Here is a 21983-nt window from a genome sequence, read left to right on the forward strand (position 1 = left end):
TTTTTTGCATTGCTTTTATTTCACTTCTGAAATAGATCTCTCTCCATTTACTAAATCCAGTCATGCATACATTCTATACATTCTAATACACTCTAACCTGTGGTACATTCTAAAAACAAGTGCGGATTTTGGAGGAAAGGCGCATTTAATTTGCTTTATTTAATTACAAGACGCAGAGTGTATACTGAGAGGGATTTTTCATTCCACGGGAATCACTAATACACCAACAGTCGCAGCTGGCCCCTAACCAAAAAAACATGCCCAACACACTCACTGCATATGGGCAATTATCTTACAGCAGTACTGCATTATATGAATGCAAAATACGTACTATTGCATTGTACTACACTGTAAAAGTACTGTCTGAAATACCGTACAGTACAATACCGATCCTCCCTGATCTGAAACACTGGAATTCTGCTCATCTTTGGCATTAGCAAGTGATCAGACTGCAGATTAATTGTGGCCTGGGTTAATAGAGCAAATTGAAATAATTTGGGGCTGATTGTGTGTGTATATGTGTGTATATGATTGTGATTGTGTGTGACTGTGTGTGTGTGTAAATAAATGAGATCCATTCCAGACCCGAATGGGTTAACAGCAGTAATTAGATTAATGGCTAGTACTGAGCAAGATGATTCAGTTAAAGACCCTTCCAGACAACGCAACCTGTCTACTACCCCGCCTGAAAGAGTAACTTTTATTGATTTTTATGTATTTTTTTTTATTATTTGTCGCTTAAACCCGGGTAAACGCTGTCTGAAGCTGCTTATCGTGCTAAAAACTGAGCCAGTCCTTTATTCAGCGTCGCTTGTCAATGCTAGGGAGGTGCCTGAGTTTTGTTGTAACTGTACACACAACTTCAGTGGGAAATTTTCAGCTCGGATGAAGAGACGGGCATTAGCAAAAAGCTATATGCTAAGGAACATAAAACAAACAGAAAAGAAATAGCTTTATATACTGGAAACCTGTACAGGGAGAGCTGGGATTTGGTGTTTGTAGCATTTTCTTGTGAAACTGGATGTTATTTATATTTGTTTTCTGTAGAAGAGAGCTGAAGCAGCAGCAACGGGTAGGTGCACAGAGTGTTTAGACAACAATGTAGCGCTCTTTTTCTGCAGCCGGGTTAGACTTCTTGTTCAATGTAACTGACATTCATGCGGGTCGTTTCTGTGGAGTTTTAGGCTATTGTATTGCTGCAACATTGTAACTTTTTATTTTGTGGGTCCGCTAGACAACATTGGGCCTTAATAAACGTGAATGCTGTGCGGCTCATGAGAAACGTATGCGTTGTTTTCAAGTACCTAATTGCTAACATGTCAGTGGGAACCAGTGACAAATTACATTTTTAGTCACAGCCTAACGCCTAAATCAGACAGCAATTTCTAATTACTGTAAAGACTGACCGTCTATCAAAGTGATTTAAGTGTAGAATACAAAGGATAACAAAGTAACAAATATATTTGGACCATTATTGTCTTTTTGCACTGATATCCACACAATGTTTTATTTATTTATTCATTTATTTATTTGATGCGGCAAATGTAAATTAAACTTGAACTTTGCACTGACAGCACCTTACTATTGCATGAAATGTGATCAGGCGCCAATTTAAGTTATCAAAATATTTAAAACTTGGATACTTGGATGATATTTGATTTAACGTTTTCTGAATAAAAAAAGAAACCCAAACATAATAATACATCTTTTTTTCTTTCATTTTTTTTTCTTTTTTATATGTGAACCTTTTTAAATTTGTGTAATGGGAACTTGATAGCTTTTGATTTAAAGGGAAACCTCTTGGTTAAAATGATATTTTGTATTTTCATGTTCTCCTTTACGCTGATTCGAAATGCTTGCTATGGGTTGCTGTTGGCCACATGTGGGGGGGGGGGGGGGCTGTTTCGTTCAGTCGTGAACATTAGTTCGCTAAACTTGAAAATGAGGATTTGTGACCTCATACGAGACCGAGGGTCTGAAGGTTGCCGCGTAGTACACAAAACAATCATGTGTTTCATATACTTTCAGCACTGGGATATTTAGGCGAGCCCTAGCTATAATTTAATATTTAAACGTCTTGCCATATGCTAGACCAGTTTTAGCCTGTATATCTGACAGAGGAATGAGCATACGCATGGCCAGTGGGGATTTGTGTATTTGAAATCCTTGTGTAAATAGAATTCTAGATGCAAGGGAGAAAGACCTGCTTACAGTTTTAGTCATTAGAATTATCTTCCCGTGCATTTTCCTTAAGCAAATCAAATTTGTGATGCACTTGAATGAATTGTAAACATAAGTAGAGATTTGTACTGTACTGATATGGGCTTTCTCAAGACTCTAACATCACCCCTTTTTCTTTCTGCTCCATTTGAAAACAGAATGCCCTTGAAACATTTCATCTTGTGAAATGACTTACTGGTTATTCAACTTTCCTGTGCCAATAGAGCGAAGCAGGTGGGGTTGCATGTTGTTTTGGCAGCAGACATTGGAGAGTTGGGGAAAAAAAAAAAAAATCTAATTTAATTTAACAGGTTTAATTAATAACAGCTAGTGCTATTCTAATAGCTCTAGCTTGAAATAGTCGAACCTTGCCAATTTTAATGTTGGGAGAAGGACTGCAAGTGAAGGGTTAAATATAACCTTCAGCAGTTCCTGTTTTTCATGCAGGTTAGGTGTCCAGCAGAGTTTGATTTAGTGCTAATAGGTTATTAATCTAAAGTAAGGGTTGTTGTTCATTTCTTCTATTGTCGTGTATGACTGGGTTCATGGTATTATTACAAAAGTGTAATGATAACCTAATAGCTCACTGTTGAAGTAATATTATCTATGCCCAATAGATCAAGGTAATTGTCTGATCTCTGCTTGGCTTGGAAGAGTTATAACCATGTTCAGCTGTCTTCTATAGCCTTTGTGTGCACAGTGCAGTTAAAGGCTCTTGATGAAATGCATGGTGAAGTGTATCATTAAACTGGGCTTGTCTTTGCAGATTTGCACTGTGATTGATAAACACTCCTTGTTCTTTCAAAGGAACCGTCTTTCTGCTCAGTGAGTCTTGCATCCTGTCGGTCACTGCTTCCTGGTTTAGAGCTAGCAACAGCTGGTTATGCTTTTAGATCTTGATCCCCTTGAAAAACAAAATGTGACCGAACATCAATTGGAATGCTTTTTAACCTAAGCTCAGTCTTGGGTTTTTGGGTGGCCCTCGTCATACTTGTGCTTCCCCTGTGCGAAACAAACATCTGCAGTATACTGAAGCAATATATTCCTCGGAAAAAATTAATGAAAACACATAATCTTCCATTATGCTTGAGTGATAAATAGCATGCAGGCTTTTGCAAGGTAACTTAGTATCTCTGCTAAAATGTGTATAGAAGCTGCCATTATTCTTAGGTGTTGTTAAGATCAAGCCGATCCCTAAGGGGGAAACATCTGAACTTGTTTTGTTATTTCTTCAACACAAAATATTCAAACAGCACATTTGTATTGTGTGTGTTGAGAAGGACATGGCTAGTGTTACTTAATTACTGGCAGTTCATTTGAATTCTTTATTTCTTTTCTTCTTTTTTAATACACTCACTGATGTGGGGATCATGTTGTGTTGGAGAGTATACTTCCAGTCGGAACTGCAGTCTGGTTTAAGCTCATTGTGTTAAAGATGGAATGAGGGAATTTAAAGCTCCTGGGAGCTACATGAGGTTGTTTGCATGTACTCTAATTATTCTGTGGGTATTCCCTTTTCCCCCTTGTCTGGGTCTAACTTCTGAAACTGTCGGTCTGAAACGCTGATCTTTTAAACTCTGTTGGCTGCTTTCAAACACTGCTATGAATATTGGATGAACTAAGAACCAGGGAGAATGACTGCAAGACAGTATTATACAGAAAATACCTTTTGACTAAGGTACAAGCGGTGTTGCAAGTGCCTTTTGCTTTTCTTTCAGGACAATGCTAGTGACCTTTGCACTGTTGCATACCTTTCGATGAGCATGTGAAATGTTTTAAATTCCTGCTTATCTCGGGTCACTGTAGTTAGTGGAAGCTCCTTATCTTGGAGGGTGGGGGGAATTGTCATTTTCATGATGCTCTTCCTATCCAGCAGTGGTTTCGTAAGGGAAGCCCTGCAGCCATTCCCCTGGGTTTTCCACTGAAAAGAAACGCAATAAAACAAGCTGCTACTTGGTGTTTCATACTGTGCATCCACAGTCCAAGTAATTTCTTGTTTGATTTGCCTTTTTGAGCTGTGCTTTCTATATTGGAGTTGGATCGCCTGAATATTTTACAGATTCTGGTTCAAGAGGAAAACTCCCATCCCTGCATGAGCTAACAAAACCCTATGTGTCATTTTCTTTTTGCCTGGCGTTACGACTGAAAGAAATGGGTGTGAAACAAGTGTCCCTTTGTTCCCATGCTTACCAAGGGAGTTCAGTAACAGCAAGCTTTCATGAGCTCAGTATAGTGAGCTGCACTGTGATGAAACAGAGGACCCTTTAAGGAGGTAGCTGCTACATGGAAATTTTACACACCGAGAATCAGTCCAGCTTGCTAAATGGCTCACTGGGGACTCCAGTTGGCATGGAGAACAAAAGGAGTGGATGCTATTTTCTGTTTGTTCTAGTGCTCATTATTATAATTCTTCCACTTCAATTTTTAAACAAACCGTTTTCTAGTCTGAAAAAAAAAAAAAACCTTTTATAAACCAACATCATACGTTCCTGGGCTACAACTGGGATATTATATTACTGCGTGTGATCCCAAGTTGTTGACAGGAGTAGCTTTAGTTTTCATTGTCCTGTTAGTCTTTCGTAAACTGTTTTGCTTGATTTCTTCAGAATATGTACCATGATAGCCTGATAAGCCGCTTGTAAAATGTATATATTATTTGTTCCTAGCAAAAGCTGGCAATATTGATGCTTATCTTAAGTGGGGAAAATAGAACTGGTTAAAGGCTGTTACACTAGTTTGTGTCATCTTAGTTACCCATGTCTAAATTGTCTTCTATTTGAGCAATCCTGGCTGGTTTGAACACCTGAATATAGAACATTAGGGTGGAAAGCAGATTCTCAGAGTGTGTGTTTTTGTCATAACAATGCTGGTACCGCCTTGTGTTCCAGAGGTGTGCTGATGAAGCACTGGGCTGACAGGTTAATTGATTGTGTTCATTGAGAGCAGGGCTTGCAGAGTGGTCTAAAGATTCAACAGGGCTTGTTCTAATTTGCAGCTGTAGTAGACTTCTTTTGTGTGTCGCATAATTAGATTTTATTCTGTTATCTATATCTTCCAACAAGTGTTGCGAGCTAGTCATGCTGGGATCATCTGTCCGTTGTACACGTTCACCGTCTCTTTTAATTGCATTTTCAGGGTTTATGAAACCATGAAGCCCTAAACACATTGGTATCCTGGTTAATTCGGACAAATAAGATAGTACACATTTCTGGTTAGATTATTAATGCTTCTGTTTTCTTGTAGGCTACATTTTTTTTTTATTTTGGTTTACGTGGATCGTTTAAGACCAAAGTTTTTAGATCAGTCAGCTACTAGGATCTGGACAAGCATAGAGGGGCTATGACCTCTTCTCGGCTGTAATTCTTAAGTTTTGTAAAGTTGAATAGACCCTATTGTATATGAGGTAGAGATCAATGTACTGTTTGGTAGCCTCTGCATTTGGAGAGACAGATAAAACTGTCCTCTTCCTTGTTTGACACCCCTGCCTTCAAAGCTTGAAGAATGAATGTGGAACTGCAACAAAATTAACATGTACCCACTTCAGCTCTTAAACCGTATTCTGCTGTAAAATGGAAAGTGTGTGTGGGTGTGTGTGTGTGTGTGTGTGTGTGTGTGTGTGTGTGTGTGTGTCTGTATATATATATATATATATATATATATATATATATTTATATATAATATATATATATATAGTATATATATATATATATATATATATATATATATATATAATATATATATATATGTACAATCTGTGAGATTAGGCAGGTTTAATACTGGGTTTTATTAAAAATCCTCACTGTTGAATAATGTTTGTTTGGTGTATGACAGTGACACTCCCTATTGTAGGAACATTCTTTGCCCCAGCTTGCAGCTTGTTATGTTCGTTATACAGCTTTCTCATTGGGATTTTTCCCAGGCTTCCACTTGAGGCATTTCACTGTGGTCTTTGGAATGTGCCAACTTGCTGACTGTTGTGCTGATATTAACCCAGGCTCATCTCTCTCTCCCCCCCTGTATTCAAGCAGAGCCGAGGCATTGCCATGCTGTGTTCTCAGTGGTTCACTGTACTGCAGCCGATAACTTCTGTTTGCTCCTTTTCTAGGACAAGCTGGGCGCTGAGCTCGAGCCAGGATCCCCACAAAATAGCTGAAATTCCAACTGACTTTACTGCCTCTGGGCTACTCTGGAGTAAGTCTTTTTTTTATTTGAATTTATATTTTTTTATAAGGCTTTCTATTGATTTGCTGAGTTTCAACAGTTTTAGAAAGTGAGGGCAGTACCAGGAGTGGAATTATTTCTATGAATTTTGTGCAGGCCTCTCTCTGCGTGATGCTGTATATTTGAAGAGTTTCTCATTCCTAAACACTTCATAATCAGAGAGACACTATTTTGCATAGCTTTAATATCCAGCATTTATTTATTTTTTTCTTTTAAAAATAATTTCATGACTTTGGAAACCCTTCAGATAGGATAAGTTTGACACGCTGCATTAAGTGTTGCTGTGGAGATGGGTTTACTAAAGCGATCAGAAGAGGTCATGCCATTCATGATGAAGGTTGTTGTTGTTATTATTATTATTATTATTATTATTATATTATTATTATTATTACTTTTTTGTTCAACCTGCTGCATGCAAGACTGGCTTATCATTACCTATGTGGGAGCTGGATATCACAAAGCTCTATTCAAGATGTTCCCACGTGGAGCAATTCAGAGATCCTAGAACTGCCTGCAGTAGGTGATTTCAAGAAGATGAAACTCAAAGGCAATGTCATAATTTAACATCTCATAGATTTGTATTGTGTTGACTAAAAATGAAAGCCTTACACAGTCTACTGTGACGTCGTTTGCTCTACATTTTACACCACTAGATCTTGCAAGCAGTTTGGCACTGAAAAGACACCTTTTTGATATAAATATGTAACATTAAAGTTGCAGAAACACTAGATCCACTAAGTAGTGATAATGCCGCAATGGTTTTGTTTTTTGTAACTGGTATTAACAAAACAAGTCACTGCTGCATGTCTGTGTTTAACTGAGAGTATCCATGGGACAACCAGTTAGCTCATGGGGCCTGATTCTTAAATGTTCCATAGTACACACACACACACACACACACACACACACACACACACACACATATATATTTGAAGTAAGACAGTACCTTGAGTCTTTACCTCTATTAATAGCCTCCCTCTTTTGAAGTAGCAGATGTTTACTGTGGCATGGTGCCAAACAGAAGTTGTCATTTTGGTTTCTTTGGTGCATTTTTTCCCTCAAAATGTGCTGCTGCTGGTTGATTTGGTGGCTTGTGAAAGGCATCACATGTATCAGATAGATACCCAAAGGGTTACTAATGCATGTAAACTTTGCATCATACAGTCATGAATAGATTCTCTCAATAATTATTTTGTGTGGAATGATCCGTCTTTTTTCAGCAGTGCTGGGGGTTATACATTGGAAAAGTTTTGTTTGCACATCTAAAGATAATATAAGAAAGGATGGTGTAACACTTAATCTCTGATAGGCTGCTTTTGTTTTAAAAAAATAATGTAAAGATTTTGGCAACCCTTTTGATTAAGGATGCATAACAAAAAGTAATAATGCATCTATGCATTTGTTATAAAGTATGTTACCCAATTAGATGCATAGTAATCATTGGCAGTGTTATGAAAGTAGCTTTTTAACTTGCCATGAATTTGTCCTTTTAAATGTGTCCTATTGCAATTGTTATAGACTTAAATGTTTAGTATTGGGTCATCCTAACACTCTTTATAATCTTCAGCAATTAAATATGTAAGCTTGTTCGTCTTCAAATTACAGAAAGATGTTGCACTCAAAGTGGCTCATACATTACTAATCGGGCAGTGTAATCAGTGTGCTAATAATCGTTGCTTACTGTTTGTATTGACATGAGCAGGGCATGTTGTTCAGAGTGTTTTTAATAAAATGCATGCAGGTGTATATACTGCAGCAGTATCTTAAGGAAACAGGAGTGCTTTGATACCCTGGACAGTAGTTTTCTGGCTATTCTGAGGCAAGCTTCGTGTAAAGAGGATTTTATTATTGAGACTAGAACGGAGGAGAAGGTTAATGCCTTGTCTTTTATATGCATGGGGATGATAAACTGGCACAGTCCCAAGAATCTGCCCTTCCAGCCCAGCCTAAATCTGGCCAGGAGACGGATTAAAACCTGGCATCATGGGATTTCAATTAGTTTAGAATCCCCGGTCATGCTTGTTGTACAATAGATTTATTTATTTTATGTATTTATTTTTTTAACATAGGGTGTTAGACATTTTCAATGTTTGCAACTTCCAAACTTCACTCACCACTGCTGGAACCAAGCCTGGTGTCTAATCCAGTGGAGTTAATGATAAAATAATCAAGAATCTGTTCGCTGTACATGAGGAAACATTGTTTGAAACCTATAAAGCACATCTGAACGTTCATGATTGACATTTTCGTAGTGCTAGTCGTTCTGACTAATTGATTATGAGGCACCAAAGATCAGGTTACGTTTTTCAAACAGAGGGAGTCCTTTGGCATGATGGGCTTACTATTTGTGCATTGACTGATTTCACTGAAATGGATGCAGTATTTAAGAAACAAAAGAAACAGGATTCCTTTGCATTGTATTGATGGGATCATATAACATGTATAGCTTGGAGAAAATTCCAGGCATCTTTAGATGAAGAATGCAAAAGGAAAAGTAATATTTTGATTCAATACAAACATAATCCATTGCAAGTCATCTTGGCCCTCTGCCTTGATCATTTCTTTTTTATTGAAGCCGTATGCAGTATCCATGATTTATCCTGGATGTTGTTTCATTGTGGTGATTGGATATGATATTAAAAGAGAGAATTGCACTCCAGATTATTCAGATCAATTGCTAAGTACTGGGACATAAAACTGTGGTTTCCTAAATTTATAAACACCTGGAAGACATCTACTCATTTCCTGCAGTGCAGACATTAGAATGAAAAAATTAGCAACAGACACTCTTTCGTGATGTGGCAAACGGATGTAGTGTTGCATTAGTTGGTTCAGGCTGAATAAACAATATAGGTTTTATTATGGCTTCTATTGCAAACTAACCTCAGCAAGGACAGTTCAGTTAAATTAAACTGTAATGCCTTTCCGAGGCAGTGTTCTGTGTAAACCTGCATTGATGTTTGTAGTGGCTGCTGACTCCCACCGAGAAGCATCTTCGAGATAGACATGCGTTAGGGTCTGCATGGAATTTCATTCATTCATATGAAGATATCTGCCTTTATAAAATAAATTAGACCAGTAGAGTAATCTAGATAGATGGATAGAGAATGGGTCAAAGTACCATCTACACAAAGTACCACATTAATTTATCTTTGAATGAATCAGAACGCAAGCTGTATTTATGTAATTTGATACATTCTAAATCATTATTCTTTGTTTTGGCCACACATTGCCGCATCCTAGTTTGAGGACAGTCAGACATGACCGTAATTCCACATCGGTTATGAAACTCAGCACTTAGAAAATTGAGCTTTATCATCACTGTGGGTAGGAAAACAAGAAGAAATTGATATTGGGCTTCAGTTTCTTATTTTATTTTGAGCCATCATAAAAGCATCTAAAGGGCTATGTTGACAATTAAGAGTTAGACATAACTTTTGAGGTTAACTAATTGTTAATGGAAAAAGCTTTCACCTTAAGCACTCAACAGAGCCCTGGTTTTGCACGGACTAGGCCCACACCTCCAGTGTCTAAATACAGCCCCCTGTAAACCATATATATAAAATGTGTTGACCAGTCTATTCACATAATTAAATACCAGTGAAATGAGAGCAGGAAGATGTGTGTTCGATGCTATGAGCTTCAGGCAGTGGCGTTTAGATTATGAAAACGGACCTTAATAAATCATTGGCAGAAAACAGTCCAAGACTAGTGCCTTCAGCAATGACAAGATGGTTTCAGCACAAAAAAAAAAATTAGACCCTGTCGACTGCTTGCTATCCTGACTTTTTTTTTTTTTCTATTTCGTGAATACAGTAAAAGTTTCTTTTTAAAAAAAAATCTAGGACCATACTGCAGTACAAACTTTTCCTTCTGTTGCCTAGTGCTGCTGTTTGTTACTGTTTCGTGGCAGTCCTCCACAAACGGTTAACTATTGAAGTTTTTTTTTCTTTTTTGGCGTGGTTTAACAAGTGCCACAAACTCACTGTTGTGGTAACTGAAACTCAAAGGAAAAGCAGGAGATCCTCGTCTAATGCCTGAACCTTTAGCCTGCTCATGAAATGCTTGGTTTTGACACTGAAGGTCACAAAACCAGTTACAGTTCACCACTTTTCCTTTCTCTGTGTTTCAGAGTTTGTTGCAGCATGCTGCGTTTTTCTAATTTTATAGATGGCCGTATTTGGCATATTTGTGAGAAATCTCTTGTGCAGCATTTTTTCCTATAATCTTTCAAGGGCAGTTTTTCAGTTTAATGAGAAAACATAAACTTTTTATTGATGTTTTTATGTGTATAATAATGCAATAAACGGGAAAGCTGACACCAACTGCACAGCTGCCATCGCATATGTATCAAATCCTGCAATAAAATAATTTTAAAAGCTTTTATAAGATGGAACAAAACACAGATGTTAAAAGTTTGAATCCAGTAATTTCCAACTTTACAATGATCCTTCTCAAACTGTTTATTTAAAACACATTTGTACAGCAGTCACTTAACTCAGCACAGGGAGTTATTATGTTAAACTTTTTTTCTTGTGGAACCCCCCCCCCCCCCTTTCCAAACCTACCAGCTCTGTGACTGAGATGGCTTTGGCTGTTTTTATTTTTATTTTTTTTCTGCAGCAAAGCAGTCGTAGGTAAAACAGTATAAACTCAAAACTAGCAACTTGGGTAATGCAGATGCCTATGGGATCCATAACACAGCAAATCATTGTCTGAACTCCTTTGGTTAAGTAGATCTTGGTAAATTGAGGAAGGGTATATACTGTATAAAATCATATAAACCTACAGGAGTTTTATATTCTTGTCGTGCTGTTGATAGATGGCATCCCCAACATCACTCTGTATATAAAGGATTCAATATTGAGATTTTCAGACCCAAATAATTCCAATCTTGGGGCAGAGCTGTGCAGTAGGTGTTTGTACAGTAAAAACATAACAGAAAACCTGTTTATTGTGAAAGTAAATACATTTGATAAGAAAGAAAAAAAAAGTAATCCATGCAGTGTTTGGTCTCCACCAGGATTAGCTAAAAGTTAAGCGTCTTCGTTTTGCCCGCTTGAAATATTTGTGGATTAGGCCCATTCTTCTCATGTAACGTGAAATATTGCTCTGCAAATAAATAGAGTAAAGAAAATGCATCTAGCATCTTTATCGGTGTGTATCACAATATTGTAGTCTTATAGCCAACAAACTGAAATTGCTACAGCAATATATAAACAAATCTACAGGAACACATGGCAGCCTTCATTTTAGCAGTGCTTCTGCTAAATTGTTTCCATTCCTCTAAACTCTATATCATCTCTTTTTGTTTAGATCAAGTAAAATTAGCAAACATTCTGTGCTGCAAGGACACCCTTGTGATGTCATACGAGGGAGACCTAGAGCAGGCCGGCACTGGAGAGAGTTTCTGGGAGGTAAGGAAGTTGTAGCCAGGGCTTGTGCACCAGCGTTGGCTCACAGTGAAGTTACCCCCAAAGCCTAAATGCAGAGCTTGGGTTTGATCCAAAATGCCTAAAGGAGGCCCTTTGCACTGCAGATGGAGACTTGTTAGACTCCATTAGCACAATAAATCAGAGCTTTGGTGCTTTTTAAATGTGATCCCCTCTAGACTTGAAATTGCCCTGTTTTGTAATCTATTCCCACTTCCCTTCCAGCAGCTGGTCTTTCATGTGTAAGCACAGCACACACAGTTTATGCACCTGCTTAAATTCTAGGGTCCAATCTTATCAAGGCTTCAGAAACAAGTACCACATAGCTTCTGAACTGAGACTTGATTTAAAAAAAAAAAAAAAAAAAAAAAAAAAAACCCAAAAGAATATGTATGCAGTTTACATAACTAGTTTGATTGCATACTAAATAAAGTCACTGTGTATATATTGCATAACAATATTGGTATAAACAACACATGCTTATTTTTTTAGTTTTTGCTTTCAGCGTAATGTTTATAAAATATCTTGCTGTTTGAGCCCTCATTTTCTGAAAATGGGCTCATAAACATGATTTACAAACTGCATGTAAAACTATACCTATTGACTTGGACCTGTAAGTAAAAACACTACTAAAACTAAGAATTTTTAAATGGCAAGGCTTAAAGACCATGAGAAATGAATTCTAATCATCAGCTTAAAGATTAACAATGCTTTAGAAGAGCAGCCGCGGTTGGCTCTTGTGGTTTTACAAGTGCTTTACAGAACTTCAGTAGGTGTGAAATTTTATAGAGCATTCTATACTGTGTCAAGCGAGTAAATGAAGATCTGATCTTTTTCTCTGTCAGCCAGGGAATTACAAAAGAACAGTGAAACGTATTGATGACGGCTACAAGCTGTGTAATGAGCTGGTCAGCTGTTTCCAGGAGCGAGCGAAAATAGAGAAGGGTTACGCCCTGCAGTTGACTGACTGGTCCAAGAAGTGGAGGAGCATCATTGAGAAAGGTGGGGAGCAGAATAGAAACTGTGGCATTCGCAGCACCTTCATAAAGGCTACCTAGCACTGTATAACAAACAGAGTCCAAACCACTTTGAAAGCTGCCTTAGCATGCATTTTTGTAACACGTGTTGCTATAATGTTGCAAGCTGAACCTTTATATAATGGATTACAACAATTACGTTCCATGTTCTACCAATAGCAGAAATACACTTGAAACATGTTGCAGTTGGTTTGTAATGAAAGCTATGCATTACCGAATAGCACAGAAAACAAATCCCTTTGTTACTGGCATGTGTACTGTCATTTTGTATGAGGTGTTGTTTAACTCTGGATTTTTTTTTTTTTTTTTAAGATGTTTTAACACTAAAAATTTCAGTGGCTAGAAATGCATAAAGCTCTAGATGAACCTAGATTTGAATAAGGATTTGAGTTATGTTAGCACGCAAACATTTTTGCTCTGTTTCACAAAATGTTTCCCTCAAGCTAAAAAAGAAAATGAATAATTCTACTCTAATTTGGAATCACCAATCTCATTTCTGTGAAGCCAAGGCCTCTGGAGAATAAGCCCCCTGGCACTGCCCTGCTCTGCCACCCATCTCCTCTCTCCTGTTTCAGGGCCACAGTACGGCACGCTGGAGAAGGCCTGGCATGCCTTCATGAATGCTGCAGACCGGCTCAGTGACATCCACACGGAGCTGAAGAGCCGCCTGGCTGTGGAGGACAGCGAGAAGGTACACAACTGGCAGAAGGATGCCTATCACAAGCAGATGATCGGGGGCTTTAAGGAGACCAGGGAGGCAGAGGACAGCTTCCGTAAAGCACAGAAACCCTGGGTCAAAAAACTGAAGGATGTGAGTCGAATGGATTCTTCTTTAAGTTTTCTGACTTTTTTTTTTTTTTTTTTTTTTTTTTTTATAGCACAGTAATGACTCGAGCATTTGAAGGCTGTATCTTTCATACAACTTTCTGTGGATGTTTGTTGCTCCACAGATATTCCACCTACTGTGAATGTTCTGCTGTAGTAGTCATAGTAACAAGATTAAAACCTAATTGGCTGAGCTGTTTTAGCAGCATCTTGGGAACATTTTTTGGTCTGGGCAAAAAAATACATAAGCATTGTTGTGGATTTCTTCTTCTTTTACTGTAGGTAACTTATGGTGAAACCTGTAATGAATTTATGTTCTTGAATTGGAATATGCATGTCACTTGCTCCAACTTAAGTCTGAACTTCCTTGAAGACAACACAAGAAAGAAACTTTACAAGAAATATGTGGAACAATATTTATTTGAATATATTTAGTTACATATCACAATTAAATCCAAGCAAATATCTCCACGATTTGTAGTAATTTACCGAACTCGGATTACTTTTTTGTTTTATGCCTATGATTTGTTTATTCCCCACATCATTCTGTGCCTAAGCATTGTCTTCCCTTACTTTTGTTAAACACTGACTTCTGCATAGCTCCATGTCTCCCAGGCATCCTCAATCTTTACATCTTTAAACAAGACAGATGTGTGCTTTAAAGTGCACTGACCATTATGTGCAGGAGAGTGCATTTGGTCTGGGCAAGCCTGGCATCTATTTTACACTAGCTCAAAAAAAAAGCTTGGAGAGTTGAAAACATTTTGAGTCCTCCATGACTACGGAACTGTGTTTAATCCCATTTTGTTTGTTCTGTTCTAACCTTTTTGATTGCGTTCCATCGAGTGCCTATCTCTTCAATAGAGGTTCACTACTGATTTGTTGGTTAAAGAAAAGGTCTTGACACCTGGGGGTTCCCTGTTCAAATCCCGGCTCACCCACTGACTCGTTGTGTATGACCCTGAGCAAGTCCCTTAACATACTTGTGCACCGTCCTTCAGATGAGGTCCTATTGTAAGTGACTGCAGCAGCAGCAGCAGTTGTTGATGCATCATTTCCTCCTAGTCTCAAAGTTGCTTTGGATAAAGCATGTGCTGAATGACTAAATAATAATAATGACAAACTCATTCCTAGGTCGAGGCTGCAAAGAAGAGCTACCACCAGGCCCGGAAAGAGGAGCGTACTGCATTAACTCGCGAGACCCATGCCAAGGCAGACTCCTCCATGTCCCAGGAGCAGGTGCGCAAGCTGCAGGACCGGGTGGAGAAGTGCACCCAGGAAGCTGAGAAGGTGGGTCTCCATCCATATGCTACTCATTTCATATACTATCAAGACTCTGCAAAGTACTACCTGTCTCCAGTAACATTCCAATTTATACTGTGCCCAAAGTAAACATAGTGGCTGCAGTCTGTTCCCTGTAAGCCCTAGCAGTGGTCTGCATGAATGTCCTACCATAGAATTCTTTGTTGGCTTTCCTTTTACTATGTAGTACAGGTGTGACAAAAGATGGCCCTTCTACCCTGGTCTTTGTTCCAGCCCTGTTCTCAGTTATTTAATTAAACCTCTGTCCAGACCATTAAGTAGTTATCTCATTGTACATGTTAAACCTGGAGAAGGATGGCCCTCCAGGCCTGTGGTTGGAAACTCCTAATATAGTAGCTTATTTCCTGACACATTTAACTCTTTGACATCTTCTTCTTCTCCTGGTTTACAAGTCCTATGATTCCTGCTGCAGTCCAGACTGAGAGGAGGATGGGAGCAAGGGGGGCTTTTTTTGTTTGGGTTGGGAAGCAAGTACAGTAAGGCTACAGATTTTCTTCAGGCTGCACCATGGCTCCAATGCTGATAAACTTCTTGTTTGCGTCAAACTTCATACACCCAGGGTGTGGTGGCACACAGGAGTTTCATAAATAACTAATGCAAAATATGTACGCCTTTGAAAATATGCCGACGTCATCCTGATCTGGTGACCCATTTGTTGTAGACCAAGGAGAGGTATAACAAGGCTCTGGAGGAGATCAACAGGTACAACCCCCGATACATGGAAGACATGGAACAGATCTTTGAGCTCACCCAGGAGGCTGAAAAGAAACGGCTGCAATTCTTCAAAGAGGTCCTTATGGATGTTCACCAGCACCTTGACCTCTCCAGCAAGGACAGGTAACTCGAGACCTATGCTTGCATCTCCTCTGATATATTCCAGTTAAAACAAATGCAGGAATTTTATTTGTGCTACTAGATATTATCAGGGTAATAAAAAGGGCTTTACAGAAGTTAAACCAAAGATGAGATAGGACATAAAACAAATGAGTGCTTCCAATGTTTGTCTAATCGGTCCTTCCCATGTACTGTGCAACTTCTTTTTTATTGGCTACTCAACGTAGCCTGTGAACTCTTAACTTCCTCTTTGTTGAAGTTGAAAGACAGTAGAATTGACCTTTTGTTTATTCTTCAGGCCTGCCTGCTCTAGTTTTCCTATTTGAATTGTATTTTATAGAACTCCCATGGCATATGTGTCTGGAGTCAACACACTCAAGGTAGTCAGTGTTTACCCCTGCTTCATGCTCCATTCCTTAGATAGCAAACTGAAATCGCTGGGTGTGTTTCACAAGTGTTGAAGTAAAAGCTAATGAAAGCAGTCAAGTGTTTGGCAAGGATACTTTGTCTGGTGGAATGCTGAATATCCCACTTGGAGTAAATCTGCTTCGTGGTATAAGTATCTTTTGAATACTAGTCAACAAATCACTGTAAACGAATCAAAGTGACTGCAAATTCAATGCTCTCTGATTTTTTTCAGTTTCCGCTCCCTGTACCGAGACCTTAATCAGACCATTATGGCAGCCAGTGACCAAGAGGATCTGAAGTGGTGGAGAAGCACACACGGACCGGGCATGAACATGAACTGGCCACAGTTTGAGGTAAATCCTGTGCCCCTGTACCTCTGAACTCTGACTGCTTACCTGGGGTTTTCTGCATAACTGACCCCCGCTGGTGCAGAGTCACACGGTGCACTACTAACCATTTTGGGCCAAGATGAATCCACCAAAGGCTAGTTTCACAGTCCCTGGTTTAGTTCTAATCTTGGACTACCTTACATAATTTAACAGTGAGTAGATTTACTGCTAATCTGAGTCTGTGAAACCAGCTGAGAATCTTTCACTTTTGCACTTCAGCGTATTCTAACCCAGGGCTCCAGGTGAAAGGGCATTAATCCAGTGTGCCACCTCTGACTCTCTCTTGACAGGAGTGGTCTCCTGAGGCAACCCGATCGATCAGTCGGAAGGATAGAAACAGCAAAGCAGAGGATGTTGTGACATTGACCAACATTGTACCCACTGGGGAGGAGATCACACAGACAGCACAGGAGCTAAACAGGTAACTGGAGCAGAGCGGTATGTGGGAGTGTTCATGACAGCTTAAAGGAGTGTTTTCTCGCATGCACAGTCTGTAGGGCTTCATACCAGTAAAGAGAGAACCTTAGCTTGGGATTTATAGCAAGACTAAAGTCAGTACTTGTTTTTGTTAATATAGTTGCTCCCTCCAGGCTAATTATGCAGATACACAATTCCTGCTCCACAGTAACCAATTAATTACACTGGGCCTGTGTGTACCTGAGTGAAAGTCTCTCTATAGTAAACATTTATACTTTAAAAGTCAACAAAGAGCTCACTTCATCATTAACTTTGAGCATTTTGAGGTGTTTCTAAGGTAACGTAAAAGCTTTAGAGTAGAATTAATGACAGGCATGTGCTATGGGGTCCACACAGTGGATTGATTCTTTAAAGTACCGTATATTGTACTCTAAAAACAAACCATCGGGTCTTACTTCACTGGGGAAAAATGTTTAAATTTAAATCCTGGTTGTATTGCCTAACTTAATGGGTTCACATAAATAATGATTACATCCTGAAGTAAGACTTGGATTTCACTGCTTGTTTATTTATGTTTCAGTCTGTCTCACAGTAGGGCTTCATGACCATGCTTGTGTCTGATGTTTTAAATCCACAGGTCTAATGTAGAGGATGATGGTAACCATTACTGTGAGAGCTTATCAGTGCAACCTGAACAAATGTTAGTAAATATCATTCTGTTATTTGGCTGACTACGCAGTCAGCATCTTGGTAGTGGGGACTTCACCTGCTCTCATCTGAAGGCTGGGAAAAGAGGGAACTCGCAGTGTCTGGAATTCTTCTATCCTTTCTAAATTAAAACTGGAATTGCATTCTCTACCTACATGAACGTTATAAAGTGAATTCAACCTGTGTAAAACTAAAGGAGCTTCTTATTCTTGTAGACGATTTGTTTTCAATTTATCAAATTTGCAATCCTCTCAAATTTAAGACTCCTGGTGCAAACATTCAATTCAAAGTTTTTGTTTTTTTTTAAGTCCATGTTGAATCCGTTCTGCACTCCCTTGGCCTCGTCCTTCTTTTGAACTAAACTGCTTGTTGCTGATTGTCCTCCTCTTCCTCCAGAAGCACCAAAGATTACTCCTCGGACTGGTCCGATGAAGAAAGCCCCAAAAAATATATCGGCACCAATGGTGTGGAGGAGGACGTGAAGGTACTGGGTGTGCGAGTAAAAGCGTTGTATGATTACATGGGGCAAGAGGCAGATGAGCTGAGCTTTAAAGCAGGTATTAATCCATTAATGCTTGTTAATGCTACAGAGGCACCAGACTGTCTTATATTGTTAATATTATTTGGGGCATTTGCATGTAAGCCTCATAGGAGACACCCTGCAATCAATAAGGGTGTGTCTCTTAGTGGCTTTGTGTTTTTTAGATGCTTTCAGTCACCCTATAGAATTAACTCATTTTGCATTATAACTGAATTAATGTTACATTAACATATTGAATTACGTACTGCTTTGTAGTTTTCCATAAACTTAACTCAAAACTGACAAATGGAAAAATGTCATGTTTCAAAATCTAGCATGAAAGACTATACTACAGTTATGGCTTCTGATAGACCCTTGGGCGGTATCATTTTGTATTTTTTTTTTTTTTTTTTTTCGCAGTGCCAAAATTCTAGGTGAATCGAAACTTTTGGCCGTAGCTGTATGTCCACACATGAATTCACAGTTTGATAAGCATGTGAAACTGCAGAAATAAAAACTAAAGACTCATTTTGAGGACCGGCTACTTTTGTAATTTATTGGAGCATTTTTAGCTGCCACCTACCTGTTATTTAATTTTCTCCAACTGTCTTGTTATCATAACTTGCTCTTAAGTTAACTCTAAATGTAATGTATCAGCTTGTGTTCTGATTTCTTTAAAGAAAAAATGATTTGGTATTTAATGGGTTAAACCAGTAATGCCAGAATCTTGTGTTCTAGTTATTATTAGACAAACTAAAAACATCTGTGACTTGATCTAGTTTGGAAAGATTTTTCTGTGAATAATGTGCATTTAATTTTACAGGCAATGAAAGCCAATTAATCTATTGATCAAAAATTAAGCATAACACTTAAACATTTCAAATTCTAGGAATGCGTTCAGCAGGACAATATGCATTGCCACTGGCTTTGAGCAGTCTCAGTGGCTCACTATGCTGTGTAATGGACAATGACCATTCATTCAAATTTGGTGCCATTGTGAAACCACCATGCCTGCATAAGCAGGGTAAATTAAGGCTGGGTTTTAGAAAGAAGACATGACGTGCACTTCTCGTATGGAAAGTAGTTAATATAGATGCAGGGTTGTAAATCACTCCACATTTATTATGATCTGGGTTACACCTGGCAGAGCAGGCCACAACAAAAGATCTCTAAACAAAGCCTAATATGTTTCAGACTTTATTAGGAATCTTATTTCAGTCAATACAAACTGATTACAAAATGCAAATATGGAAAAGGTAGATATTGAAAGAGGGGGGAAAGGAGGTGGATCTGCACTTAATGCTATTGAAGTGCTTCTTGAATAGTTGTGTATTTAATTTGGAAAGGTAAGTTGTACAATCATACTCTAGTTCATTTCCATTCTATTTTGAATATCTGAGTCCTCTGTTCCTGGTTTCAATGTAGATTTCAGCAGGTTTGAGTCTTTTTGATAATTTGATTAGCTTCGGATACTGAGGAGCAGTTGGCTTCTTAAGGTATTGTCATCCCAAAGCCTGCGTTTACGATGCTGAAGCAGCCACAAGAAACCCCGTAAATTGAATGCCAGTGCCGAGTACTGTAGCATGAAGAAGTAACACTATGTAATGTTTGCTATTCAAAGGGGAGGGGGAACAGTTCTCTAAATAATACAGTGTGTGTATTCTGTTAACAGTCTTGTTTTGCCTTTTTAGTTGCTGTGGTAACATGTCTCCCTTTCTGTCTGGAAGGTGAAAAGTTAATGAAGATTGGGGAAGAGGACGAGCAGGGCTGGTGCAAAGGTCAGCTTGAAAACGGACAAGTTGGACTTTATCCTGCTAACTATGTTGAGCTGATTGGGTCGTGATGAGCAGTTCCTGACGTTCTGCAGCCGTTCATATCGAGGCCAATGCAGACTGAGAGACAATAACTGATCTTTGAGTCAGAGGGGATTTTGACTCCCAACCCTGAAGCTAGTTCCAGGTCATGTGGTTGAAGTTTTCTGAATTATACAAACCTATTGAATGCAAAACCAAATAAATCCAGCTAATTCCATTGTGAAGCAGGACACTTCTCAAGAATGTTGCGTCATGGAGTATAACTAGCTTGGGTTTGCAGCTGCTTTTCGCGTCCTTGGACGTTATCAGATTCAGGATTCGGAAGTCTAGTTACAACCTCTTTTGACAAAGAAAACAAAAAGTCGTATACTGCTTTTACAAAGTCTGTATGTAAATCTTTGAAAAGCCTTGATATCGAAAACCCCAGTTACTATCCGCGGTTTCTATTGGTTTTTACTTTGTGTCTGTGTGTGAGTGTCACATTCATAAATGTATTTACAAGTATCTGTCTAGAGAGGAGAAATATGTGTTCTTTCTAACATTTTATAGTAATGTAGATTTTGTTTGTTTGCTAATAAACAAATTGAAAGGCAGAATGGTGCACTAGCCTTTAATGCTTGTTAAATATTTCAAATTGGATTCTCTGGATTCCCTACTGAACAGGTTTTTACATGGAGAATTTACAAGTGATTTTGCACTGGCTTCATCCCATAGTCCTGTATCAAATGATTAGTTCAATATACTGTTTCGTCCCATACTGGTGTACCTAGGCCTTGGGTTCTTGACACTAAAGCAGTGGGTGCTGCTATAGGGAAGCCAGACCTGCCTTTTGGCTCAATGTTCAGTGCTAGCTTTAATGTAGCTTTCAGGTGAGAGTTTTGGAATTGCTGCTTTTGAGGATTAAATTTTGTCCTTGAACGTGTGTGTGTGTGTGTTTTTTTTTTTTTTTTTTTTTTTTTTTTTTTTTTTTTTTAAGTTAAATATGTCTTTGATGCCGGTACTGTTTTAAATGTTTTATGTGCAGTGTTTGGCTGAATTATTTCACTTTTTAAAATTTATTTTTCTTTAACAACCATCAAGATTACAGGAAGGTAGGAAAATAACTCTGCTGCATATATTTGAAGGACTAAAACCTTTTTTAAACTGATTTGTCATTAATTGATCCACTAATTTAATTTTGAAATTCGGGGTGCAGGGGCAGTAATTACACCCAGCACTTTTCTTTCTCCAGGAATTGCATGTGCTTTTAGGCACAACACCACATAACTTTGTACCCCCAGAGTTACTTTGCTGTAAACCTGGGTGCGAATACAACACTACTGTAACTGATATTGAGCTAGTTCTTGTAAATTTTGAGAGGAAGAACAAAAACTTTTGATGGAAGCTGTGTGGTTGATTCTGAACAATACGTTCCAATTCATTATTATTTAATCTGTGCTGAGGTCCACTGTGCCCCCACCCCTCACTCAGCATTTATCCAGGATGCTGGGCACAGAGCCCATCCTGTTGGTGTGGATCAGGATGTGTTAGAACTAGCTAAGCAATCACAAATAAACCCTTTTTTCTGATTTGTTTGCTCTGGATTGTGTTATTCAATGCTTATGATGAAGTCTCTCGATCATGCAATGCCATTTGATCTACTCTGGTGAAACAAGTGACTTTCTTTTGTGTTGCTATTTAAGTATATAGAGAGATTTCCAACACTGCTTGCATACAACAAATGTGTAGCCCTTAATAGCATACTGTACTTAACATTTTCATAAAGGCAGCAATTGCACAGATTCTACATAGTATAGCATGAATAGCGGTTTTCTAGTTGCTACTTAATGAATGCT

General features: G+C 38.5%; 1 protein-coding gene across 6 annotated transcripts; it reads left to right on the top strand.

Moving 5' to 3' along the window:
* Window positions 1-623: 623 nt before the first annotated feature.
* pacsin3 (protein kinase C and casein kinase substrate in neurons 3) lies at window positions 624-21073 on the top strand. Of its 6 annotated transcripts, none has more exons than XM_041219373.1 (12): window positions 624-693; window positions 6326-6411; window positions 11758-11858; window positions 12719-12875; window positions 13486-13721; window positions 14870-15025; window positions 15720-15895; window positions 16533-16653; window positions 16980-17110; window positions 17744-17806; window positions 18211-18371; window positions 20062-21073. In XM_041219373.1, the coding sequence occupies exons 1-12, from the start codon at window positions 635-637 to the stop codon at window positions 20175-20177; spliced, it is 1563 nt and encodes a 520-aa protein (XP_041075307.1). In that variant the 5' UTR covers window positions 624-634; the 3' UTR covers window positions 20178-21073. The 6 variants fall into 6 exon arrangements, with proteins under 6 accessions (XP_041075307.1, XP_041075310.1, XP_041075311.1 ...); XM_041219376.1 differs by lacking the exon at window positions 624-693 and adding an exon at window positions 849-1072 and having other exon boundaries at window positions 20062-21072; XM_041219377.1 differs by lacking the exon at window positions 624-693 and adding an exon at window positions 4424-4492 and having other exon boundaries at window positions 20062-21072.
* The last annotated feature ends 910 nt before the right edge of the window (window positions 21074-21983 follow it).

This window comes from Polyodon spathula, chromosome 19 (assembly GCF_017654505.1).
Source record: "Polyodon spathula isolate WHYD16114869_AA chromosome 19, ASM1765450v1, whole genome shotgun sequence".
NCBI lineage: Eukaryota > Metazoa > Chordata > Actinopteri > Acipenseriformes > Polyodontidae > Polyodon > Polyodon spathula.